At 34.5% G+C, this 26,899-nt stretch overlaps 2 protein-coding genes and 1 long non-coding RNA gene across 11 annotated transcripts; 2 read left to right on the top strand and 1 right to left on the bottom strand.

Moving 5' to 3' along the window:
• Nucleotides 1-1,086: 1,086 nt before the first annotated feature.
• Nucleotides 1,087-10,614, top strand: LOC18587716 (transcriptional regulator). Of its 2 annotated transcripts, XM_088809853.1 has the most exons (15): nt 1,087-1,353; nt 1,461-1,575; nt 3,639-3,842; nt 3,941-4,122; nt 4,784-4,910; nt 4,997-5,191; nt 5,543-5,590; nt 5,746-6,663; nt 6,802-6,909; nt 8,077-8,150; nt 8,847-8,898; nt 9,034-9,120; nt 9,199-9,242; nt 9,565-9,636; nt 9,715-10,614. In XM_088809853.1, exons 2-15 carry the CDS (start codon nt 1,474-1,476, stop codon nt 10,283-10,285), a joined length of 2,784 nt encoding a protein of 927 aa, XP_088665979.1. In that variant the 5' UTR covers nt 1,087-1,353; nt 1,461-1,473; the 3' UTR covers nt 10,286-10,614. The 2 variants fall into 2 exon arrangements, with proteins under 2 accessions (XP_088665979.1, XP_007011734.3); XM_007011672.3 differs by having other exon boundaries at nt 1,087-1,575.
• Nucleotides 10,615-12,142: 1,528 nt separating this feature from the next.
• TAF5 (TBP-associated factor 5) lies at nt 12,143-17,561 on the top strand. 2 transcript variants are annotated; one of them, XM_018127712.2, is made up of 19 exons: nt 12,143-12,368; nt 12,846-12,927; nt 12,999-13,077; nt 13,208-13,305; nt 13,400-13,456; nt 13,560-13,647; nt 13,731-13,840; nt 14,047-14,154; nt 14,322-14,473; nt 15,001-15,111; nt 15,199-15,268; nt 15,380-15,419; nt 15,601-15,765; nt 15,892-15,968; nt 16,104-16,220; nt 16,480-16,745; nt 16,852-16,947; nt 17,044-17,116; nt 17,226-17,561. In XM_018127712.2, the coding sequence occupies exons 1-19, from the start codon at nt 12,205-12,207 to the stop codon at nt 17,277-17,279; spliced, it is 2,007 nt and encodes a 668-aa protein (XP_017983201.2). In that variant the 5' UTR covers nt 12,143-12,204; the 3' UTR covers nt 17,280-17,561. The 2 variants fall into 2 exon arrangements, 1 of the variants encoding a protein (XP_017983201.2); XR_016028414.1 differs by lacking the exon at nt 17,226-17,561 and having other exon boundaries at nt 16,821-16,947; nt 17,044-17,099.
• LOC18587714 (uncharacterized) lies at nt 17,489-25,263 on the bottom strand. 7 transcript variants are annotated; one of them, XR_016028417.1, is made up of 9 exons: nt 23,422-25,263; nt 22,942-23,027; nt 22,591-22,682; nt 21,929-21,960; nt 21,457-21,583; nt 20,408-20,672; nt 20,241-20,331; nt 18,557-18,624; nt 17,489-18,047 (listed from the first exon to the last, which is right to left on the bottom strand). It is a non-coding gene; the product is annotated as an uncharacterized LOC18587714 (long non-coding RNA). The 7 variants fall into 7 exon arrangements; XR_016028418.1 differs by lacking the exon at nt 22,942-23,027 and having other exon boundaries at nt 23,422-23,586; nt 24,213-25,262; XR_016028416.1 differs by having other exon boundaries at nt 22,942-25,259.
• Between the last annotated feature and the right edge of the window lie 1,636 nt (nt 25,264-26,899).

Raw genomic sequence — 26,899 nt, 5'->3', positions numbered from 1 at the left:
CGGATTTCATTCATGTACATCCAATCAACCAAAATTCACAATAAATCCAAAATTTTCTTTTTAACTTGAAATTAAAATGGAAACAAACCTGTTTTATTGCCAAATATATTTTTTCCCTTAAAAGAGATAAAGTAATTTTATAAAAAAATAGAACTAATAGTCAAATCTAAAAGCATATCTATTCATTACTCAAGTGACATGCAATTTTAAATATTGATCATTTAATTATCATACAAATTAAATCACGTAATATAATTTAGATATTACAAAAAAGTGAATAATTTAAAATAATTAATATGATTAATTATATATTTAGTATTTGAAATATAATAATATTATTAAATATTGATTTGACTAGCACAAGTCAGATTAGCATTAATTAACCTCTTTTATTTCTCTTCATGTTATATCAAGTTATGTTACACATTTAACTAACAAAATTGTTCTTTTTACATAATTATCGTTATTCAAATTCGAGTTGTTACATACGTAAGTTATTGAAGAGAATTAAAAAATTATTATATTATTATATTATTTAATCAAAATTATTATCTTATAAATATGTAAACTAAAAATTAAAAAAATATTCAAAAAATATAATTTTAAAAATTACGAGTAAATATTTTTGACAGTTTTTAGTCTATATTTATTTATTATGGAGGTGTCAAAATTTGGTTAATTTCTCTGGCCAGTCTTAAAAAGGAAAAGGAGTTACAAATCCTTATCAGCATGCAAAGGCATTTTTTGGTACATGGTGTCAGGCTTGGTTGTACAGTGGTAATTAGTTTTCCATAAAAAGGAAAAAGGAAAATAATTTTTCATTATCGAAAAAACCTCTTTTTAAGAAATTTGGACTTTGACAAAAAAGTAATTTCAACCCAGTAAAAAAAGGGCAGTGAGTCAGCAAAATTGAATCAAGCGGTCCAAAATACCCCACGTGGTCCCCACATCATGAAAATCCAAAGGTGGATTTGAAGAGTGCAATTTAACTCCAATTCATAAGCACGGGGGAATCCGAGCACAGCCTCGCTGGATTCTCCTTTAAATACACACAAAAAGAAAAAAGAGAGTCTGATCGGGGAGGAGTGAGGAGAAAAGAAAAAAAAAAAGAAAAGAAAAACTAAAAAAATGAGTTTTTTATATAAATATTATTTTTTACAGTATTCCCTCTGCTAAAGTTTTATTCACAAAAAAGAAAAAAGCAAAAAAAAAAAAACCTCAGTCATCACTTTCTCTCTTTCTCTCTCTGAGAAAAAAAAAAAAAACCGAAAACCCTAAGTTTCTCTCTATCGAGTAAATCCCCCTCCTCTCTCGCTGAATCTGCTTGTCGTCTTCACGATTTGTGGTTTTCGCGTGAGTTTCTAGGGTTTCAATGGTGTGAAATCGAGGCATTAGGCTCAGATATTAAAGGATCTGTTTCTGTATATTTAGGTACATAAAACATTTTTTGTTCATAACAGAGAAAGAGAAACTATGGCGGCATCTGATAAAGAGCTGGAGCTGCAGTTAATGGAGGCTGGGAACAGGCTCGTTGATCCTCCTTCGTCAGTTGATGAGCTTATCCATCTCCTCGACGTATGCCCTACTTTCCCTCCTTGCATTCTTTTCCCTTAATTTCGTTTTACTCTTCAGTCGTTCTGTCTCTAGTTTTTTATTTTTGATTTATGTGCTTTTATTATGCATGCGGTTTCATTTCTTTGAGTGTGTGATTTTTTTATTTTTCTGCTATTAAAGTTAGTTCCATTTCTCCCCCATCCTGATCTGCTTTTGCCTTTGTTTCTAAAGTTTTCTTGTTTTGCATGTTGTTCACGTGTTCAATTCGGCTTCTGCCATTACTGTTATAACCTTGAATCAGTGCTCATGGATATTGTTTAACACTCTAACTATTGTTATATCTCTTATCTCTCTCTATATCTATCTATCTTTCTATCTCTCTTAGATATATCAGTACATGTATGTTTTTGAATTTGCTATCTATCTATCTCTCTGTTAGATATATCAGTAAATGTATGTTTTTGAATTTGCTAAATGTCTGATATGTACCATGGGTTTGCTTTCCTCGACTGTTAACGTTATTTTGACTGTTAGTTTGAAGTTTTGAATATCTTTATTTTAAAATTGCGCGCGAGCGGGAGTCAAGTGAGTGTGTATGTACACGTGTGCGTGTTTGTTGTCTATATGCGGCATAACGGTTTTGATTCTTCTTAAAGAGGATCCCATATCAGGCTTTAAGTTTGTGAAATCTGAGGAACTGGTATAATAAATATCCTTGATTTTTGTTTAGTTAATTAAGCACGAGCTATGTTTGGCGATCAATTTCTAACGGGCAAAGTAAAATTTTTAATGACCGACTTGTGATGGCATTGAATGCATCGAAAGTTAATATGGAAAGCATGTGTAGATATTGTATAAAACCATTCCTAATAAGGGAGGATTTTGTCGGGCACGTGAGATTATGTTTTTATTGCATAAAACAAACATGTTAATCAATTTATTCTTTGTTGTAAATATCTTGTTTCCTTAGAGGAATAAAGCTTAACAAACAGAGTTATTTTTTATGAACTTTATTAAATCATATTCTCATTTTCTTCTTCACCTATAGATCTATCCTGTTGAAGTTTTGGTGTCTAAATAAGCTAGCTATTAGAATCCATGATAGATCCACAATTAATGCGTGTTATGCACAGAAGTTCAATTCCACACTTGATAGCTTCGCTTATGATGATGACTATGGCAACTGTTGTCTTGGTGACCTTTTCAGTTTTCTCCTGCCCCTCCCTCACCCCTTCTCTACTGCTGCCAGCCCCCAACCACACCACCACCCCCCCCCCCCCTCGCCACCCCGACTCTATTATAAATGATAATGCCTGGAAGCAGACTCTGGAATTGTGATAACGATAAATCTGGTGCTGTCCCCTGTTTAGGCAAGGTTATTTGTATTCATGTTGCCAAGCAAGAAACTTTGAAGAGGATGTGTGAAAAAGTGGTGGTCGGCACTGTTTATCATCCTGTGGTAGATTGTTAGGTTGGAATTTATGTCCCTTTTAAGCTATCTCTTATATTGTTGTTAGGTAATTGAGATTAGTAACTTTATTTTGGTTAGGATTTGGTACTTATTAGGGTTTTACAATTTGTTTTTTTATACGTGGCTGCAAGAAAATTGTCTATCAATTCCGTCGTAGAATGACTCTTTAGGAATATGGAAATTTAGGGAATTGCAGTGTGATTTCAGAGATGGGTGCTTGCTGATGTCTTAGTTGTATAGCAAATTAGCGATGATAGGGGTGTTAGATTCCTTTATGTTTGTCTTTGGCTTCTTGTCAATTTGAACTATAATGAACTTCAAGTATTTTCCATTTTTATCTCCCTATTTGGCAACTTCTGTTCACCGCCAACTGTGCCTTGCATTTGTCTGTGCTTTGTTTTAACCCCGTTCTTCTCATTGAGCTTTATTGATGTATTGAAAATGTTGAATTTGCTAATTGTCTGATTGTACAATGGCAATACACGATCAATTGATTGTCTGAAAACTTAAGTACTTTAGTATCCCTTGTGTTGTGCCTCATGCGAGTGTTTTTTAATGGATACTTCTACATTGATGATGATCGTTTACTCTTTTCTATCCCCTTTAAATGTAGCAAGTTGAGAATTGTCTTATAAGGGTGGAACAGTCACCTAGCCAATCAATGCAAAATGCACTCTCTCCATCACTCAAAGCATTGGTTGCAGAGCAGCTTTTTAGACATCCTGATGATGATGTGAAAGTTGCAGTTGCTTCTTGCGTCAGTGAGATAACAAGGATAACTGCACCAGATGCTCCTTATGAAGATGACCAAATGAAGGTACTTTGAATTCATTGTTTTGGATACTTTTGCAGATTTCATGATTTTAAAATCATTTTCTGCATTTGAAGTATTGATTCTTATTAATGTTCATGCAGGAGGTCTTTCAACTGATTGTGTCATCGTTTGAAAATCTATCTGACAAATCCAGCCGCTCATTCATTAAGAGGACCTCAATTCTTGAAACTGTCGCGAAAGTAAGATCATGTGTGGTGATGTTGGATCTTGAATGCGATGCTCTTATCATTGAGATGTTCCAGCATTTCCTTAAGGCAATAAGGTACAAAATAACTTTTTGATTGGAGAGTTACATTCTCTTGTTGACATATGTTCATCAACGTAAATCTTCAGCTATTTTTTCATACCTTATGAAATCTGTCTGATTTAGTAAGTGTTTAAATTTTTGCAACATAATCATTGCGTTAGAAAAATGTTCTTTCAGTTCTTTGTCTTGGTCTCTCTCGTGCCATGAATCCATGCTATAGCATAAACTATTTTCATATATTAAGGGATGGCTTTGATTGCTGTGAATTTTTAAATTTGGGTTTAAATTGACAGACTGCTATTAGGTGATTGAAAATAGTGATTATGATCCCTCATGAGTTTTTGGAACTTAAAGGTCTTAGTGCCTATGTTAGATTTGGTAGACAGTGGGAATTCCAGTAATTTTCAAATTTGATTTTGAAGTTTTCTGTTCCAGCTAATCAAAACAAAGTTTAAGTGCTCTTTTGAGAAATATTCTCCTGGGACTTTTTGTCTTTCTTTTCTCTTCATAATGGTTTTGTCTGTTTGATTTTTATGTTTAATAGAGGCTTTTTCCCAATTCAAAACTTTGTTGTCATCCTTCTGTATTAGAGTAGATTACTATTTTCAAAAAGAAAAAAAGTGGCTTGCATTCTATATGATTATTTTCCTAATGATACATTTTGTTTGTTTTTCAGGGATTATCATGCAGAGGCTGTCTTTACATCTATGGTGACTATTATGACCCTTGTATTGGAAGAAAGCGAAGACATCTCTACGGAGCTGCTCTCCCCAGTCTTAGCTTGTGTAAAGAAGGATAATGAGGTCTGTAATCATACGAGTAACTTACTACCTTTTACCTTTCTTCTACATTCTTGTTTAATTCACCCACGGCTTCTATTTCTTCTCAGGAAGTTCTTCCTGTTGCTCGGAGGTTGGCAGAGAGAGTGCTTGAAAGCTGTGCATCAAAGCTGAAACCTTACCTAACTCAAGCTGTGGAGAACTTAGGCATTTCTTTTGATGATTATAGTAGTGTAGTTTCTTCTATATGCCAAGCGACACCTGTTGCTGTGGAGCAGAATGATGCTGCCACTGATAAACATGTGGTAATTATCTCTTTGTATCTGAACATAATTTCATCAATCCTTTTTGTTTGAGGGCAATTATTAGTCATTTTGTGCAGTGGTTCTGTATGCATTTCCACTCTGCATCAGTTGCAGATAGATTATGTGCTACTTGATTATTGAAGGCTTGCAGTTTTATTTCAATGTGTATGATACTTTGTTAGTCTTTTTGGTTGTTTTCTTTTTTCAATTGTTTTATTCAAGATTTCCGTCAAACCGGGGCAAGTTTTTGCCTTATGCTGACATCTTCCTGATATGTTTTATGCCTTCTTTGGTGAACATAGAGCAGATTTAATGTCCTGTATTTTTCTTTTGTGGTTTAATTTGCTGTAGGATGGTGAGAGCAAACCAGCAGAAGCACCTTTGGATGAGGCAGCCCAGGCACGTTTTGTTTCATGTATTTTTGTCAATTGTCAATGTTCTATCTCTCTCTCTGTGTTTGGATTCAAGTGCTTCCTTTTTTTCTATTTTATTCAATTTTTGGTGTTAGATAATGCTTGAAATTAGTCATTTATAAATCCTCGAATGTGTACCAGGAGGATAAAGAGACACCTAAAGAAGCAGGTTCAACTGAACAAGTTGATGTTGCAAATGACAAATCTCCCAAGTCAGTTGTTAGCAATGGCATTGTGCAAACTGCTGAAGATGACTCATTGGCTGATTCGAACTCCTTAAAGAAGCAAGAGGATGACCATCTTGCTGATAAGTCCAAAAATGCTGATATATCAAGTGTTGCTGAACCTGATAGATTGGAAGCTGAGAAAGTTGTCAATTCAGATTCCAAGTCAGAGCAAAGTACACAGGAAAAAGGGAGTAAATCTGACTTGAAATCAACAGAACCTTCTGACAGCTCTCATGTTGATGAGAAGGAACCCGAAACTTTAACAGACCATAAAAATGAAGTCAAGGATGACGCTGGTTCACATCATGATGATCCATCTGTTGATGGGGCTGTATCCTCAGAAAATAAGAGAGAGACAAGTGTTCAGCCTTCCTCACCAAAAGCAGCTGAGAATGAATCAACTGATGTTGCCTCCCCAACACCAAGTGGGACTATACCTGATGAGAGTCATTCCAAAAAGGCTGCACGGCCAAAAAAGAAAGAGAGCTTGAACAAGGAGACCACACCTTCTGTTGATGATGTCTCTAAGAAGGCATCTGAAGGGACAAGTGATTCAGAAGCCAAAACAAACAAACGTTCAGGGAAAAAGGTTTCTACTGTGGTTTCCAATGAGGATAATGCTCCAGCTGATGTAGATGAAACTAAGACAGAAAGTGGCACCGCAAGTGATTCAGAGGCAAAATCACTGAAGCAGTTGTCAAAGAAGGTAGATGCTAACAGTAATGCAGATGGATCGTCTTTAAAGCAACTGGAGGATAAGAAAAGGCGAGCTCGGAGGAAACTTGTTTCCGAGAAGGATGGAACCAAAACTTCAACCAAGAATGATGATGAGGTGCTTACTTTTTGGCTTTTAAGTTGTAATTTAGGTATTCTGTTGATGTGTTATTTATTTCAAGCTTTATTATTTTTTTATTTATCTGTTCTAGATCCCTCAATCAAGGGAATCATTGTTTTCTTATTATTTATCCAGGAAAAGGTTGCTTCTCAAAAGTCAGTCAAGCCTAACAAAGATGATTCTCTCATGGAGGAGACCCCTAAGACAAATTCCAAGAGAAAGCATACTCCAAGTAAAGACAAAGTAAGTATCTCTAGGGACAAGAGTGTTGAGATTGCATTTGTCTTTACTTTTATGTATCTTTTTGCATCGATCAAGATAATATCTTAATGGTGGTGTATTCTAGTGTTTGGTAGGTTGGATTTTAAATAAAGTGGGCATCATAGCTTGCCTTTCTTTATGATGGTCCTTATTGGTTTGAACTCTTAATAGGTTTTCTACTCTCACACCTTTGGTGATGTTTTAGCTATTCACAGGCCGCTCATCTTTTCTTGCTGTCTTCTTAATCCTCATGTTGGCTTTGTTCCATGTTGATGCTGTTTTACTGCATGGTACCTTTTATTTTTTTGGATAATTGAAATTCAACCTCCAAAAGAAGCAGTAACTCCTGCTTCAGAAAGTTTAAAGAAGGCAAATGCCAAACCAACATAAACTGATCACCTACCTGGATCAACTAATCCCCAACTATAACACAAATCAACATGAAAAGGATTAGCAGTTACATTATTTAAAGAACTGACATGAGCTGTAATATCCTCAGCCAGATGATTAAAACACAGTTTCAGGATTCTGTAATTTAGAAATAACTGCATTGTACCTTTAGCTTTCATGGAAGAATTTTATTTTAGCTAATCTTTCTATTCTTTTTTTCATCTCTTTATTTCATATTACTTGCCTTCCTCCTTACTTTTTAAGCACCTCTTTACTTTTTTCTTCGTTTCTCATGTATCTTTTTCCCCTTGTCAAAATTGATGCCTATCTATCAACAATGCCACCTTTAACCAGCTTTGAGGTCATTTATCTTTCAAGAGGCATTTGATATTGCTTTGATATTTCCACAAGGTTCAATTTTTTTGTTTTTCTTAAAACAGTAATCCTGCAATGCTGTCATTACTTCCTCCTTAAATTTAGTAACAAACCAATGCTTTACTGCATCTCTATTGCACTCATGGGTGCTAATTTTTTTTATTTTCTTTTGTTGTTTCTGGAGATCATAGCTAATTGCCTTTTATCTTGTGATATGGAAAGATATTGGAGTATATAAGCTCAAATATTCTGTATAAAGTATCGTAAACCTTTTATTTGGCTCTGTCTATACAAGCTGCAATTTTAACATAGTTGAAGCAATGATATTCTAGATGCTTCTTCTGAAGACACCTGCCTGACTTTTTCATATTGATTCTTTGTCAGGCATCTGGTTCTATAGAATATGATGAGAACCTGGTGGGCTCAAAGGTGAAGGTCTGGTGGCCCAAAGACCGTGCGTAAGTATAAATATTTCTCTATATTCTCATTTTATTTTGTACAATTGTTATAGAAGGTGATACTCAGAAATTAAACCATCAAAGTTTATTCATTTTTATCTTTTCTCTTATATTTGTATGCATGTGTGGGCATGTATCTTAATGTGTGAATGTTTATCCCCTACCCAGTTCCAATTTCCTTGCTTATATAATTTTTATATGTGGATTTCCCTCTCTCTCTCCCTCTCTTCATGTTGCATAATAGCTTGTCTCAAATTGTGAGTCAAAGAATTAAAACTTTTTTCTTACTCTATCCAAACATATCTTTTTTTATCTTTTCTTTCTTATGAATGGGATGAAACTAAAAAATATTTTCCATGCTGGCAAAATGGCATCTCATCTCCTTGAATTTCTGCTGAGAGATATATGCTTGAAAGAGTAAATAACTTGTACTAGAAAAGAGTAAATTACTTAGTTATTCTAAAAGATGCTGTCTCATGTGTTATATGATTCCTGATTTGTGACTTGCTGTCTGGAGCTTTTATCTGGAGGGTTTATTCACTTCCATCATTCTTTATCAAATCATATTTGTGTTGTTTGGATACATTGTGCCTTTGCCTTGACTGACTTTGGTCAAGGAACCTAATTATGTAAATGCACATTTGTAGGATATTTCTTTACGTGACACTGGAATTATGGTTCAATTTCTTTTTTCAGATTCTATGAAGGAATTATTCATTCATTTGATTCGGTTAAAAAGAAGCACAAGGTGACACCTCAAATAAGATACATGTTTTCTTTTATGTTTTTTTTTTTCCTGCGTATGTTACCAGAGGTTTTTCCATCTAAATGTTTATGCCAGAATGTATTAAATCATTTTTTCTTCTTCTTCATTTGTCTATAGGTGCTCTATAATGATGGTGATCAAGAAATTTTAAATCTTAAAAGAGAAAAGTGGGAGTTCATTGAAGATGAGTCTGGGTCAGATGAGGTGGGCAGTTGTTTAATTTGCACTTAACTAGCTTTTATATGATTCATGTTCTAGGTTGCTAAAACTTTATTGAAACAGGAAGAAGCAGCTGATCATCCAAGTCCTGATGGTTCATCTGAAATGTAAGTGATTCCTATTGTGATTCGTGAATTTTAAATTTTTGATTATCACAATCTTGGTTCTAGATGGTGTCTTTGTGTAGTTTGGCCTTGCATTATGAAACTCTGCTTGGTTGTTTTCTGCAGTTTAGGTTGATAGATCTTCCATTCTTTATCAATGCTAATTTTATGTGAATCTTAAGATGTTACTTTTAAGTTTTGGGATTATTTTATAGGGAATAGCTTTGCATTTGCTTGTTGGTTTCCTTGGCTCTCTGGTCGTTATTTGTCCAATATCCTTGTATGGGCTTATCATTTTTTTCCTTGTTTTGATTTCCATTACCAGGCCTCAAAAGAAGAAAGCGAAATCATCTGATCAGCCAACCAAGAAAATTAAGATGGATGATTCAACAAAAAGGTTATTAAATTCTTTCAAATAAAACATTTGCTTTGATTGTTTCTTTGTTTTTTAAAAATCTCAAAATTGGATGGCCAGGGGTGGAGGAGCTTCTTCTGGAAAACCAAAGGGTGCTGCCGCAAAATCTGGTCGCAAAATGAAGGAAGAGAGTAAAGTGGATGGCAAATCCAAAGATGGCTCCAAGAGTGTCAGTAAACCAGAGAATGAGAATGCCAAAGCCAAGGATCATACCCCCAAAAGCTTTAGTAAATCAGGTGACCTTGTTTTAAAATTAGGAAACAAATCCAAGAAAGAGGACAGTGGTGACACACCCAAGTCTACCAAATCCAAGGATGATGGCGGTGTTACACCAAAAGCTTCAACCAAGTCAAAGCCGGACTCTTCAAAGGCAACCAAGTCCAAGCAAGAAACCCCCAAGATTTCCTCCAGTTCTAAGGGTAAGCCTCTGAAAAGCGGTGGCAAATCTAATAATGCTAATGGTACTGGGAAGTCAAAATCTGGTTCATCAAAGGTGAAGGAAAGTGAGAGCCTGAAGGAGAACTCAACCGATTCAGCTAAGGTGTTGGAAAGTGCAAAGCGTAAAGTGCCAAGTTCGTCCAAGGCACAGGGAAGCGACTCCAAGTCTGGAAAAAAGCAGCGGCGAAGATGAGCTACAAAGTCACCTCAACCTGCATTGTCCTTTGTGCAAAATGTGGAGCTTGGCATAATCTTTAATATTTGTTGCAGCCTTCTTAGATGTTCACAGGTGCTGCGTTCCCATCTAGCCATGCATTTGGTAGTTGTTAGGTTTATGGCTAGCAAATATTCAACAGTTACTGTAGTCTATAGTGCTTTTAGGCCTTTTCCCGTTATTTAAGGTGCAGCAGTAGGATTACATTGGGTTAGCCTTTTTGCCCTAACTAAGAAGAGTTGCGTCTATAGATAATGTAATAGATTTACAAACTTTGTCGCAGCAGTGGTGGCTTATCTCCTGTTCAATCCTGTTGTGTATATTTTAGTTTCCATGTGCATCTTTCTTCTTGCTTATAATCTAATGCATGAGCAGCAGGGGCCTTGCGTAAGAAATCAAAGGAGGTTTCTTCGCCTTTGATTCGTGCACGGAAGGTGAATGGTCAAGATGGAATACAGGCCCATGATGGAGTTGTTGCTTGATATGTGTTAGTTAAATTAACCGTCACAGGTTGAGATTTTAGTTAAAATGCGTGCCATTTTAAACTCTGAAAATCGAGTTTTAAGTCAGTTTCAAAACAAAGAACAAAACAATCAAACTGAGTTTAAATCAGTCTCAAAATGGGAATATCAGCATGTTTGGTTGGGGGAATGATTTAACCATTCTTTTTTTATTCTTAAGGAATTTTGATTGAGAAGTAAACCAAGAAATAGTCATTTAATAAGGATGATTATTTTTCAAAATATTTCAAAACTAAAGAATAACTAATATTATATTTTCTCATATGTTATCAGTTATTTCATGATTAAGGAATAAATTCAAAAATCATAGAGATAAAAATATCTTTTACAAATTTAAAAAATTACAACTATATATGTATAAAATATTATTTTTCTCTCTCTCTCTCTTGATTCTAACTTTTAATAAAATATTAATATTAAATTATAAATAAAATATTAATATTTAAATTATCAATTATTAATAAAATAAATTATAAATTATTCTTATTTAAAAACAAAATAAATTAAAAATAAATAAGCATAATATCATTTAAATTATATAAAAATATTAATAATTAAATAATCAATTATTAATATTTTAAATAAATTACTAATTAATAATATTTAAAAAATAAAATAAAATAAATAAATTAATCATAATAATATTTAAATTAAATAAAATATTAATAATTAAATTATAAATAAAATATTAATATTTAAATTATCTATTATTAATATTTTAAATAAATAATCAATTATTAATTTTAAAAATAAAATAAAATAAAATAATTGATCATAATAATATATAAATTAAATAAAATATTAATATTTAAATTATCTATTATTAATATTTTAAAAAATAAAATAAAAATTAATCATAATAATACTTAAATTACATTAAATATTAATATTTAAATTATTAATTATTAATATTTTAATTAAATTCTAGATTATTAATATTTAAAAAATTTAATAAAAATAAATAAACATATAAACAATAAATGTGTTTTTATTTTTACTTTTTTAAAATTATTATTATCAATCAAACATTATAATAAATCATAATAATTATTTTTATCTTATTTTTTTTATCATACTAAACTAAATAATAATTATTTTATTTTATTTTTACATAATAATTATTTTATTTTATTCTTATATATTCTGTCAACTACACGAAATAAAGCAAATGTTTTGCGCCTAAAGTCGAAATGGATTCGCGTTTGTCAGGCCTATGAAAAGCCCGAGGCCATTTTAAGTAAAATAGATCCAAGGAAAGTGATAAATCCGAACCGGCCCATGTACCCATCTATAAAATCCCTAGTTCATGGCGAAAAGGAAGAGGGGAGTAGAGAAGAGTGGAGGGGTGTTACTGTGTTAGCTTATAGAGAGGAGAGAATGGATAATATGCAGGCAGTGAATAGCTTCGTGGCAGCTTATCTGAAGAAGAAAGGATTCAAGGAAGCGGAGCAATTGTTGGAGGATCTTCAGAACAAGGATTCCGCTCCCATCGATTTCCACAACGACCCCGAACTCGCTAAGTTCATTTACCACTTCTCCCAGTAAGTTTAATGCAAATCATAGCTCCTCTAAATTCCAACAGTTTTTCTTGTTTTTCTATCATTTCATTTGGTCCATACTTTTGGAATTCATACTCTTTGGTTTTTACTTCAATTTAAGCTGTAGAAAGGATTGAAATGTGGATACAATTGGTTTAATGATGTTAAATCCCCCCTTCCCCCCTTCTCTTTTTGTTTAGCCCTTAAGAGAATTCTTTTGGAAAGAGGTTGAGTTAGATAATCTTTTCAAAATGCAGACTTTAACTCTAAGGAAGGTCCCAATGTGATGACCTAAATTGAATGTCGGACGAAAATTAGTCAAATTTCCTGTGACCATGAATGTCTGTTCCAACCCTGTGGTAAAGAATGCTAATTAGAGAAATTCTGTGGACGAAGGATGTGGATGTTTGCTTTTGTGGTTGTGTTTCGACGTTTGTTGTAGGTAGCTTTTCTTTACCTTACAAATGTGCTTGTTTCCAGATCGGAGGATGATGTGGTACGCTACCAGGATGGATATAGCAAACTGAGGTCTTGGACTTATAGTTCACTAGATTTATATAAGGTAATCAGTTTTGATATTTGTTGCATGAGTTTTAACATTGGTGACATGACTTAGTCGTTGAATATATGCAGCATGAGTTGCTTCGTGTGCTTTATCCTGTCTTTATACATTCATTCATGGATCTGGTGGCAAAAGGACATCTGCAAGAGGGTATATTTTAAAACTTACTAGACTTTCTGTTTCTCTTGTATCCTATTCTTTTGTTTACCTCCTGAAGTGTGCTATTTAGGTAACAGCTTTGATAAGTTCATCTCTCAACTATCTTTGCTTTAATTTACAGCTAGAACATTTTTTAATGCCTTTCGTGAAGACCATGAACTGATGCACTCACGTGACCTTCAAAAGCTGGAAGGAGTTCTCACTCAGTCTCATTTGGAGGTTAATTAAGATCCTAATATTTGCTTATTTAGCTTAAATACGAGAAGTGCTTCCCTTTGATGTTCTCATTATCAGCTGTTGTTTCCTTAACCAGGAGATGGAATTTGCTCGTTCTCTTAGGCAGAATAAAGTTAACATCAAGATATGTCAGGTAATACCAGTCCATTCTTTCTTTGATAACTGCTAATAAGATTAGACATAACTCTATTCACTTCCTTATGAACTGCTGAACTGGTTGTTAATCATTTTGGCAGTATTCCTACGACCTTCTGCTGCAGTATTTGCATAAAACACAGTCCACTGCTATGCTTGGGGTTATTAATGAACACATCAACTTCCAAGGTGATGCATAGCTCATATTGTGGATAACACAAACGCAAAAAGGGATTTACTGTCTGCTTATAGTTTTATTTGTTTCCTTGCAGTTTCTCCTGGACAGCCCACTTCAATTTCTGATGATGCAGAGGTTGTAACACTTATTGGAAGCTGCCAGGATGCAGCTAATCAGATAAATCAGAAAGAAATACATTGGGGGGTGAGTCACTAAATTGTTCATATGATAATCTTTCTAAATGAATTTTCTATGGAATTTAGCACATATAGTATAAAGGGTTTCTACTGCCATCTGCACTATGCTGAAATCTTATTTGTGTGATACCACTCCACAGACATATAAGTGGGCATTCTTGTTCACTTATTTCTAATTGTTCTTTAATTTTGAGGCTCGTATACTTGTCATAGTTGCTTGAAGACTCCTTAGAAGAACGCTTGGAGAAAGCAGGAGGTTTGCTTTCAGATTCTGAAAAGACAGAAGGGGAGAACAAAGAGGGGGATGTAGATGAGACTAAGGTATGTATTTGCTTAAATACTTGTAACAATTACCTATTTTCCTTTCAGCATTTGAATGTATATATTTTACTTGTGTAAATTTGTAAGTGATTATCAAGTTTACTATTTGATGCACTCAAATTTCAGTTCTTTGTTCTTTAATTTTGCCCTATCTGTTTCTTGTTCAGAAAAGATCAGTTGAAGGTGGAAAGCAAGGTGCTTCAACTAAAAAGTTGAAAAAGGACAAAGCTGCTAGTGCAACAGCAAAAAGTGCTCGCCCTGAGGCTAACACCACCTCCACTGCACCCCGAGTAAAACCAGAGCTCCCTTTGCCAGTAATGTATTTTCAGTGATTCCCTCTTTTGATTATCTTCATCAGATGTTGGATTGATACTTAATGTAGTGTGCTAAACTTTTACTGAACTTAAATAATCACAGAATTGGCAATGTTCTTTTCTACGCTCTTCGTAAAAATAACAAAAAAACAAAGAAAAGAAAGAAAAGCTTGTGTGAGCGGAGAAAGTGCTTGGGCGTCACCCTTTTTTGTATTAGCATGCTTGTTATGACAAGTTCTTAATGGAAAAAAGTATATGGATGTGAACAAAAGTTAGGTATGCTTTGTATAGATTTTGATGTAATTTTTGCTTCGAGAAATCTCTTAGTTATTCTTGCCAACAACCATTTTACTCTAACATGGTAACAGGTAAAATCTCTGTATTTGTCTGATATGTATTATTTGTTCCTGTTCCTACCAACTAATGTTTGTGAAATAACCTGTCATGCAGAAGGGGACTTAGGATGAATATCTGTGCCTGTGCATGTGCTGCATGTTATTTCCTTAAATTGACATTTTAATGATTGCTTCAGGCCAACAGAGGTAGAACAGTCAATTCTTGAGGACTTAAGAAACCGTGTACAGTTGAGTAGTGTTGCATTGCCATCTGTCAGCTTTTACACTTTTCTCAACACACATAACGGGTAATGTCCATGACTTGGGTGATTTAATGGTCATCTTGATATTTAATGTCTTCAGCAACTTATTATATCTTATTTAACCTGTCTTAGTTTGAACTGTTCATCAATTTCGCATGATGGGTCTTTGGTTGCTGGTGGATTCTCAGACTCGTCATTGAAGGTGGTATCTTACGTCATAGCTTGCCTATATATAATTGTTGCTTTATTGGTTGCCTTTTTTTTTTTTTTGTCGGGAAACATATTGGTTGCTAATTTGATTTGTTTTTCACAGATTTGGGATATGGCAAAGCTGGGCCAGCAAGCTGGCAGTTGTAAGTCAAAAATATTTTTATTTGCCTCCCCCTTGACGGCTTCAGTGTCTCTTGAAGTTGTAGCCAAACTATATTAGGAAATCTTTTCAGCTTCAATTCTAATATGCCCATTTATGATTCTGTTTGACTGAGGTATTCTAAAGTCCATACAGATATTGTTACAAAATAGTGCTGGTGTCAGCTATTTTGCAGGGTGAAAATGATTCTACTTCAAGTAAACATGTTGTGGGACCAAATGGTGTGAAAAGATCCTATACATTGTTGCAGGGTCACTCAGGACCAGTTTATTCAGCCAACTTTAGTCCTCTTGGGGATTTTATTCTTTCCTCTTCTGCAGATACAACAAGTATATTATACTCTATTGCATTCTCATTGGGATTCTTCCTGCTTATCTCTGTTTCTTCCTTTTCCTTTTATTTTAATATTCTGCATCCAAACTTCTTGCAACCTTAAAAACACTGATCTGTTGCAGTTCGCCTGTGGAGCACAGAACTAAATGCAAATCTTGTTTGCTACAAGGGTCATAATTATCCTGTATGGGATGTTCAGGTATGACTGATCTTCCACGGATGTTTGATAATATCTACCATTTCTAAAGTTTTTCCCACCTTTCCTTCCTTGGATTGAGATCTCTTTATCTTTGTGCCTCTCATACAATTTGATGTGCCTTGTCTGCTGCTGCAGTTTAGTCCTGTAGGACACTATTTTGCCAGTGCTTCGCATGATCGAACAGCAAGGATTTGGTCGATGGATAAAATACAACCTATGAGGATAATGGCAGGGCACTTGTCTGATGTCGATGTAAGTAGTCTTATCTCTTTCTCTCATATGCTATTGTAAATTTTATTATCAACTAGGTAGTCAATCTTTCTAGTAGGTCCAAGACCACAAATGGAAGTTGCATCATTTGATTTCTAGCAGGGTACCCTTTTTCCCTATGGGAATAAAGTACATATTTTTCAGAGCTTTCTAATTGTTTTTAAAAGAAAATCCCTTGCTCTTATTTGATCCTGTATCATATTTCAAACCAATCACAATTATTTCAACCATCATATTTCAGTGTGTGCAATGGCATGCCAACTGCAACTATATTGCCACTGGCTCTAGTGACAAAACAGTTAGATTGTGGGATGTGCAAAGTGGAGAATGTGTTCGGATTTTCATTGGTCATAGGAGTATGATTTTGTCATTAGCAATGTCACCTGACGGTCGATATATGGCATCTGGTGATGAAGATGGCACAATCATGATGTGGGACCTGTCTAGTGGACGCTGCGTTACACCTTTGATGGGTCACAGCTCGTGTGTGTGGACGCTTGCTTTCAGGTGGAAAACCTTTCTCCTAAATTTTAAAATTATGTCTTGAAATTCCCTTGTAAAGCAAGTTTTTTTACCTTTCAGTTTCTTAACGTTCTTGTTGCTGGACATTCAGTTGTGAAGGTTCACTTCTGGCATCTGGATCTGCTGATTGCACTGTAAAATTGTGGGATGTAACAACAAGCACAAAGGTCCCAAAGAATGAAGAAAAGTAAGTTTCACAAGTGGAGCAATTTGCTTGTTTGATAGAGTCTCATCTGGTAACTTTTATATATTCTATGTCGTAAATATGGCCTTGAATCAACAGGAGTGGAAATCCAAACAGACTAAGATCGTTGAAAACCTTGCCAACCAAGCTTACTCCAGTTTATAGTTTGCGGGTAATCCCCTTCATATGCTTATCTATTTCCACCTTCTATGCAACTTATCTCATTTTCTACTAAGGTAGTCGAATCATATACTAATTGAACTTCATCATGTTGGGGGCAGTTTTCCAGAAGGAATCTGCTGTTTGCAGCTGGGGCGCTCTCTAAGAACCAGTAAATCGTCCATGTAAGAGTAACATTACACAGCTATGGAGGTCAACCTACTTCACACTGTAGAAGATGTAGAAGATGTTGACTAGCAAGCCTCTTGCATCTGTTAAAGAATTGGTGAATTAGCGTTTCCTAACCCTTTGATACCATGTAATATTGTACTTGAATATGAAAGAATGGGTAGTTATTTGCTATTTGTAAACCCTTATTAGTTGTCAAGGTGCACCAGCTTTTCTGAATATTGATTATTCAGTCATAAATCCATCCCTGATATCGATTACAGGAAAAAGGGTTAAAAGAGCAGAATGTTCAAAGCTAGAAAATTTCTACCCTTAACAAATCATTTTCACCATAAACTGGAAGGCAGAATATCTCAATGCCAACAGATTGCCGTGCCTCGCCTTGGGGAAGACATGATCGAGATAGCAATTTTAGTCTGATTGCCGTGCCTCGCCTTGAGGAAGACATGATCGAGATAGCAATTTTAGTCTTTCTTTGTGCAATAGTCCCACAAGTCGTACAACCATGTGTTTTTTGCTATCCACACATTCCTTTGCATCTTATTCTCTTACAAGACATTGAAGAACAACACAGCTGGATTCATGGGCAACAACCTTTTTCCACCACTCGAGCTAATGTGAGGTCACACCAAGTAACATCCAGATTCAACTGTAATAGATATAACCTTCAATTAATCCTGCAATCAATGGCTTCTTAGCTTCACGGCCCCACCCAACTACGAACGCGTGCGCCTGCCATGGGGTTTCAGACAATCCTGCAAACATCAGCATTTGTCTCAGATTGAATCAAAGTGTACAAGGTCACCTTGGCTACAGGTCGAACCGATTTCTATGCTATAATATGGTTTACACATACCCCTAGGCAGACTGAGTTCACTTCCCTAATATCTATTCCTTCACTAAAGCTAACATCTGATAAGTAAAGACTAGAGAAATTGCACAAATCATATTCTTTAAGAAAAAGAGAACACAATTTCTCATTTCTGGGCATTTGATTTACGCTGTTGGGTAAAATTGTACCAATGCATCTAAAAAGAACTTCCATTCATCATCCTAACATGACTGATCTGATGATTATTACAACTTTTTGCTGCAAAAGCAAACAGGCAAATTCTTTTGGAACAATTGCCTTTAGAATTCGATATAGTCAACAACAGCACTTTGATCTAATAGAGACCAATCATCTCCGATTCTTCTTTTTCGATGCTTCATCTTGGATATATCTTACGGGAGTTAAAACTGAAAGTTTATAACTACCTAATACCTTCTCAAGTCTTGTGCTTGACTAGTAGCGTTGTCAAATGTTCTTTCTGCCTTCATAAAGTTTGATTCCTGCAACAGAAACGAAAGTACTATATAAACAGTCGAATTATCCACTGTAAAATAAATCACAACATTTGCACAATATTTTCATTCCAACAACTTGAGGAAGCCTAAATTTCACTCGCAGTAACTAAGTAGATTCCGAGGAAAACCCCACAAAATTTGTAGTTTAATTTCTTTTTCTTCATTCCATCTTCAAATGTATGCTGCCACTACATTAATCTTTAGCACTGTACGTATACAGGTAACATGCATGAAGCACATGCAATTGTCCAGACATTTTCTAGACATCGGTTATAAATACCAGAAGGTATGTCTGATGCTTCCAAATTCCAGCCATGATAAAGTGGCCTAGATGTGAGAAAACAATAGGCAACCCCTATATGAGAATATGTATTAGCTAATGTCCTTGATTTGGATAAAGAAGAATTCCAATACAGATTTGGATAATCAGACAGACAAATTTTTTGAAACAAAAGGAACCCAACAGGTGTACAAGTCTTCATTACTTTTGCTCATAAAAAGAAAACATTTCTAATTAAGCGGTGCCTTGTCCTTGAATATCAAGCAATCGCATATGGTTAATGTTAATTTGCCCATACAGGAAGAGTAGGGACTTTATAATCCTTGAGTTCTTTGCAGTTCTTAATGAATGTCAAGTTCATGATAAAGCTATCAAAATTTTCTCCTGTAAAATGATTTTCTAGAAAATGCACTAGTTATATAATGAAGAAACTAGAAGCTCAACATCTCTACATATGCAGCCTTAGAGGAGGATCCCCTTTCCCTTTTCCTCCATTCTCCTAAACCTTCTAATTCCTTACGAAACCTACATTTAGAGGCCAATCACTATTTAAATGTAGTTTACCGTCGAAAACAAGCATGATATTAAATTGATATTAGCTGAAGTGATTGCCCAAAAAAGGTACTTTAGAAGAGCCAAAGAGGGATCAAGTACTTGCAAGGTAAGTAAAGAAATAGTTTCAGACTCTCATAATATTATAATCCTATTCTAGACAAGATTCAAATTGATATATGCTAATAAGTATCTTATCCAAAAGATTTAGAATGTACTCCACCAAAGTTATATTATATACATATATACCCATCTTTAATTGCCAAAAAGAAAAGAAGAAGAAAGTGGTACAAATATTTTAATTAAAGTGTAGCAATTCATTTGCAAGAATTCAGGCCATACAGCATGCAAACATTGCGTACCTTCGTGGACAATAATGGATTTGTTCACATCTTCATACATTATTAAGTTTCAACTATTGTAAACATGAGAAACATTGTGAGGAATAGGACCAATATAGACCATCCATCCCAGCCAAAACTTTTGTTCTCTTGGTTAAGGTTTAAGTAAATAAGAACCACACAACCTAATAGTTAAAGGCCTCTGATCTCCAGACCATAACTTGTTAATTTTTCACAGTAGCTTTCCTCTGTGCTTTTCCCTATTTCCATAATTGGCATCAATCAATGTCCAATAAGAAATTTGCCTAAACTCGGCTACATCCACTCCAGGGTGTTTGACTTCATCATAAGGGAGGTACCAGTAAATTATATAAATAAATGCAAATAGGGAATACTTCAGGACATAGTCACCTATTAAATTTTTGTACCTTCAGATTAAGTCACAAGAAGATGGTCCAAAACTCGAATTATAGCTCCACATATACACTTCCATCTTTCACACTCCTGAGCGGCAACATCCTGCGTCCAATGAATTAATCATAGATTCATGTGATTAATCTCTTTAAGAGAGTTCAAAAGTTTGAATAACTCTTACCAATTTGAATTTTCATGATTGAAAATTGCAGGAGAATGTATCAATAAGTGCAATGTCTCCCTTTTCATGCAACAAAATCAATTTGATGCATCACAGTCAAAATGTAAAGAGCTCTCTTAAAACACTAAAGGGGGGAAGCTGCCCATTTTTAATGCTGTCCACGTACACAACAGAAAGAATAGCACCTATCATTGATATTGCCAACAGATCATCAATTCATTTTACACCAGCTGTTTCAGTACATCCAAAAAGAGCTGCATTCACACTGCCATATTGCCCCAAAATGGATTCCGGTAAGGACGAAGACAAAAGTTGCATGGTTTTGTAAGAATTAAAAGCAGGTCTAGCTGGATATGCAGATAAGCTGACATTGAGGATCCCACAATTTTGACCAAATATAAAGTCCCATTGTCATTTGTGGGTTTTTATAATTGGAGGGTGAAAAAATACAAAATAACTTTCATTGCACTAAGCATAAAAGCTGCAAAAGCAAAGAAAACCACTCAAATAAAGTAGCCCATACATCTAGCTTGGTTATTCATAGGGAAATGAGTAAATTGGTATCCTTGTTTATCATAGAGAAATCAATAAAGGCTCGGGTAAATGGTTGTCAACATTTTTCAGAAATATTAAAGTTTACCTCCTTCTTCTCCCTCTCGAACTTCATACGCACAAACACATACAGACCGACATACATATAATCCAAAACCACTATCTATACTTCATGTATTAATTAACATTACTCTCTATGCCACTTAGAAGAATAAATTCTAAGCCTTGACTACGGAAACATAGTTGCACCTCTTCATCCTAGTTCAAGAATTCAATCACTCAAACTCTCAAATAATTAATCTTAATTAGAACAAATTGTCAATTACATAGAAAACTCTCCCATGCTTTTGGCACCATTATAACTAGGAAATCTTTAATTCAGCAAGAATGTATAGCATTGTTAGAGAGGAGGGCCACATCAAAACCAATTTCATTGCCCTCCCTACCCCTAAAAAACTATGAATGCATAAAAAATTGCTTTTCAATGGTTTTCTTACTTGTTTTGAAGCCCTTGAACCAAATTTGAGGAGGTCATGATGGTACCATTGGTGTATGATACCCCGTAGCACCAAATTATACTTTGATCAAACGACTAAAGGAGGGCAGATAATTCATCCAAAGGAGCTGCACTACCAAAGCAAATATTATTAAAACAACAATGAAGAATAGAACTGAATGGTATTGGCTAGTAAAATGATGGTTGGAGCAAATGAAGTGTAGTAAAACAAAATAAATGCAGAAAATTTCAACAATCGGGCGTTTGGTAACGCAAACAGATATAGTTGGGAAAAAATTCAAGGCTTCAACTATCATCAATTATCCTTTTTCTAGAGAACAAAAGGAAATATTACGAAAGAATAACAGAAAGGCTGAAAGAAAATAGGCAAATCATATCATAATTTCCAGGGAGTAGATAAAAAGGGATTATTAAAGAGAAAAATAATTAGACTAGCTTAGGAGGTGGATTACATGGGCAAGGCTTTGCCAATGGTATACAAACCCTGCAAAAAGTAACCGCATATGGTTAAATTGATACAATTGATCATGTACGACTGCATTCCATTTAATTCAAGCACAATATACTATAATCAATTAATATATTAACTAAAAACCTTCGAATCAGAATTAAGTTTAAACATATCATCGTTCTACGATCTCCTGCAGTTTATTTATAAATTACAATTAGGATATGACCAGTGTATAATATCTTCTGAAACATGTGCATAAGGCCTGGAAACATATTCTCTTGATTTAGCCAGTTATGTATGAACTAACCAAATCTGTCGAATAATATATGAAGCATCCAAGGCTGTTTTATCGAAAGAATTCGAGCTTCAGAGAGCTACATTGGAATAAACCAATCTTTCTTCTTCTTTTTTTTATTATAAATTTTTTATAAACACAAAAAAAATAGTTAAACAAATATTACTAACAGCTTATGCTGATGCCTACAGGATCTTGTATGGACCAAAACCTTTTGCTTTCATCAATCAATTAAATACAACTGGCTATATATCTGTTATATTTTTCCTAGATGAAGACAAACACTATAATTAAAAAGCCTTCACTGTCACATATTTGTAAAGAGCTTATCCTCCTCTTTTCGACATTGTCAGGGAAGGATTTGAAACCTGAGAATCGGATCGATTGATTCAAAACATCGATGCACCAGATTACTATACCATTCAAAAACTGTTGAATGGATAAAAGGCTTTACCTTTATCTGCAGGTAAACACAAAGTAGTCAACATATCTCATCAGAATTTAACAAAAAAATACAAAGAAGAAGAATAGAGAATACAATTTCATCAATTTCATGCTGTTTAAATCAAATAATTACATAGCATCCTTAATGAATGTATAATATTGCATGTGTAATCAAGGACAACATATCTGTCTAGCACCAACAAGAGTCAATTAAACTATTAAAAAAAAAGAATAATTACTATCTCCATTAGAACTATTGAGAAAACAACACTTACCTTGAAATCAAGGTAAGATGTCAAATACCAATCAGTTGCATGAAATGATCAACTTAACCACATGGGAAATGCAATTCACCTTTTTTCTGATATCAGTTGACAAGTAAATCCGGTATCAGATATAGAATATAATTAGGCATAAATAACAGAGGCATCCTACGAGGCAAACTACTAGTTTTTGCCAGGACTCCCAACCTTGAGATACATTCTAACATACAAAGGAAGCAATCATTCAAACAAGGCAGAACCAAGTATTACTTTAGTTTCAAAATCAACAAAAATACAAACACATGCACCAGGTAAGTGGAATGTTTTCATTTCCCAAAAGAAACCATAATCTTATAGTTCGAAAATTGTTGATTGCATGCAACTCTTTACCTTAATGCAATCTGATATAGAACTAAAAGCTAAAGGAGGTACGAGAAATAATAAAGACTTGAACACAGTATGCATAAACAAGACAGATGAAAGAGTTAATACCAAAACTTCCATCCAGAGAGTTACAAAACTCAAATGCCTGCCTACCTGCAAAAGGAACATCAAAAAAAGCAGGAGAGAAAACAGATGCGGAAAATCGCTGATGAAAACTCATCATCACACGCCCTAAATCCTAGTCCCCGATGCTCTTTTTGTCATCTGAACTCACTAAATCATCAATTCACAAGGGAAGAACAGGCAAATACACTGTCAAATCAGAAGTTGGAAATCTGGGAAATGAATCAATTTTGACTAAATTTGCACAAAAAAACACAACTTGGAGAGCATCCATCAGCAGGCAGTAAAACAAGCAACCGTTATTGTTACAAGGATAGGGTTATACTAATTTGCAAGCTGAGAGTAGTAAAACAGCCTGATTCTGGTAGATTTAGGTGAGAGCAAACTCCAATCAGGACAAAAATTTCTCTGAGTGAATATATGATTGCATGCGAAGGAATAAAAAGGGAAAAAACATGAAGGAGATAGTACTAAACAAGAAGCAAATCACTGAAGAAAAAAGAGAAAGGGAAGGGGTCTGTTGAGTGAGGACCATACTAACTAGCTACTAAGTAGGCTATGTATATCGTAAATGGTCCCATGTTTATTCATAGTTTTGACGCTAAATCCGCACAGTAATCAGGCGTACCCCAACAGTAAATAACATCAAAAGCCACGCTTTGGAGATATTAATTGTATATAAATAAATAGATTTAAAGGCATAAATTGCTCATATTGAGAGCAAGCTCTGTAGGGAAATAAAGAAAAGACACAGAAAAGATCATCAGTAGGCACACCCATATTCCTCTTCGAATAGAGTATCTTCACTGCCGTCGCGTTCAAACTACTCCCAGAGTCAAGAATGAGAGAGAGAGAGAGAGAGAGAGAGAAGGGAAAGTAAGGAAGTAAGGGGAGAAACGAGAAGAGAGTGAGAATGGAACAAAACTCGCCAAGAGGTGACCAACAAAGGATGATCAAATTCCGGCACTGGAAGCTGACAGAAAGAGAAGTGAGCACGCAAAAGCAAAAGTATAGACTTATACAAGTGCCTCTGTGTGCTCACTCTCTTCTGTCAATTTCTATGTCCCAAGAATGAGAGAATACAAGAACAAAGAAGATGATGAAGGAGAAAGAAGAAGAAGAAGAGTAAAGAATGAAAGGGTAAAGCGTATTCCCATACAAGGAAACAGACCAACCACACAAAAATTTACCAAAACGAAGAAACAACAGTTACACATAGACCCAAAAGAAAGAAAAAATAAAAGGAATGAGTCAGATCTGAGAACACAGTAACACCCATTTACGGAAAAGGTACCAAAAGTAAGACCCTAAAATCCACGATCCATGCCGTTTTCAGTAAGGAATGGAGAACTTCAAAAACGATTTTAGGGTTTTTATTCATACCAAACTAAAACCAAGTCCAAACCCAGTATGAATCTTAAGGAAGAAATATCATAGAAATGCCCCCAAAACGAAAACGAAAACAAGAACAAGAAGAAACCCTTCTCTCTATCTTCTCCCTTCATCATCATCCACTAGTCTTATTCACTTCTCTTTCTCTTTCCATGTCTCTCTCTCTCTCTCGCTCTCTCTCTCTCTCTCTCTCTCTCATGCAGAACGTACAGGTGTCGGTAACACGTACCCAACTGTCATTCACACCCTTCTTTTTTCTTTCACAGAACTACAAATCCAACAGTTTCGTTGAAGAGACACACATCAAACACAAAACTCGAACTCAAAATCAAACATACAATAACAGCAAAATCTTAAATGACAAAGAGACAGAGAAAGTTGGAACACTGAAGATAGGGGCAAACACTCAACAACCCTTCCTCCCACTGCATATATATAGACAGAATTACTTCAAAAGTACTGAAAAAGAGAGTCACTTCACTTCAATTTTCGCCTTATGTCCCTTTTTTTTTTATTATTCTAACAATAAAAATACTCCCATAATTTACATTGGTTTTTTTTTCCCTTTTCTTTTTTTTTTTTTGGGGGGAAGACAAAGAGTGCACGAAGCTTTTTCGAGAAAGCGAAGAGAGAGTGTATGTGTGCGTGTGTGTTCAACACTTATTGGTCGCTTGGGATTGTTCGAGTTTACATGTCGCTTTCATGGGGGTCCAGTGACCTCTGATTCATTTCTGGCCGTCGACGGAAACCATTCCTGACCGTCGGATCGTGGTGGATGTGGGACCCGGACACCTTTGTCCGCTTGTGGTCTTTTGCCCTGGCGTCTTCTTGGGAATTGGGCTGATTGGACTGCGTCATCTGGGGAGACAAGTTTAGTGTATGGGGTTTACCAGTTACTCCCTACTGCCAGTTTTGGGCTGATGTTAGTACAACCGCCAGTATGGACCAATCAGATTGATTGCCTTTCGAGGGTATAACTGTCTTATCGTACCATTGGTGACGTGACACTCTCTCATTTGCTCTCCCTTTCTTTGAGCGGCTCTAGGAAGTACACGATGCTTTCATTAATTAGGGTTTCCACGCCCAATTTCTATGAATCAGGACACTCTTCCAAAGAAGATGAGATTTTAATCTCCATCGGATTATTATTTAATACATCGGTAAATTTTTTAAAATCTTAATAAAATTATAAAATAATATTTTAAATTTTATCATTAATCTGATAAAAAAAAGATATTGTTAATTTGTTATTACATTTAAAAAATAAAAAATAGTCAAGTTCATAATTTTTTATTTAAATTAAAAGTATAGCATGTTAATAAATTAATTAATTTCAATTGAAATTGATCTTACTGAATAAATATGGAGGTTTGATTTAATGGAATATGTCAATATGATATAATTAATGACTTTTTTTTTGTTAATATCTAAAGATTAAAAAATTTCCATGTAAATATCAATTGATCTTGATGAATAAATCAGTAATGCAGGTAATAATCCAATTATGATCAATTAACTGCTGAAATTCTAAATAAAAAATTCATAATCTTAATTTCCTTTCTCAATATTTGAAATTTTTCACTTAAATTTCAACTTTCATACCGATCAAAGTCTCTCAAGAAACTATTACATATCTTTGCATTTTTTTTTAATTAAATAGAATGCATGAATAAGCGATTGTGACAGTGACGAATTGACGGAAATGATGAATCATAAAGATACTCAAATGATTGAATTACCTAAAAATTAAGTTGATGATATTATTATGAATATATAACTAAATTTTAGATGATTTTAAGAAAAAAAATATTAAAGAAAGGAGATTTGAATCAAATAAAATATTCTAATTTCATTTTTTAAATATGTATTATTAAATCAAATATTCACAAAAAAGAAAAAAAAGATTGAAACCTAATGACATAATACACAAATAAACCCCAAAACTATTCAAGAAAATTTAAATAAGTTTTTATTATTTTATAGTATTCAATCAAGTTTTTATATTTTCATTTTAAATAAAATAATCTCTTATAATTAATGATTAACTAATTATTATTTTTCACTAAAAAAA

This window comes from Theobroma cacao, chromosome 9, assembly GCF_053813885.1.
Source record: "Theobroma cacao isolate CCN51 chromosome 9, ASM5381388v1, whole genome shotgun sequence".
Lineage (NCBI taxonomy): Eukaryota > Viridiplantae > Streptophyta > Magnoliopsida > Malvales > Malvaceae > Theobroma > Theobroma cacao.
This window is presented reverse-complemented; position numbering and strand designations above follow the sequence as displayed.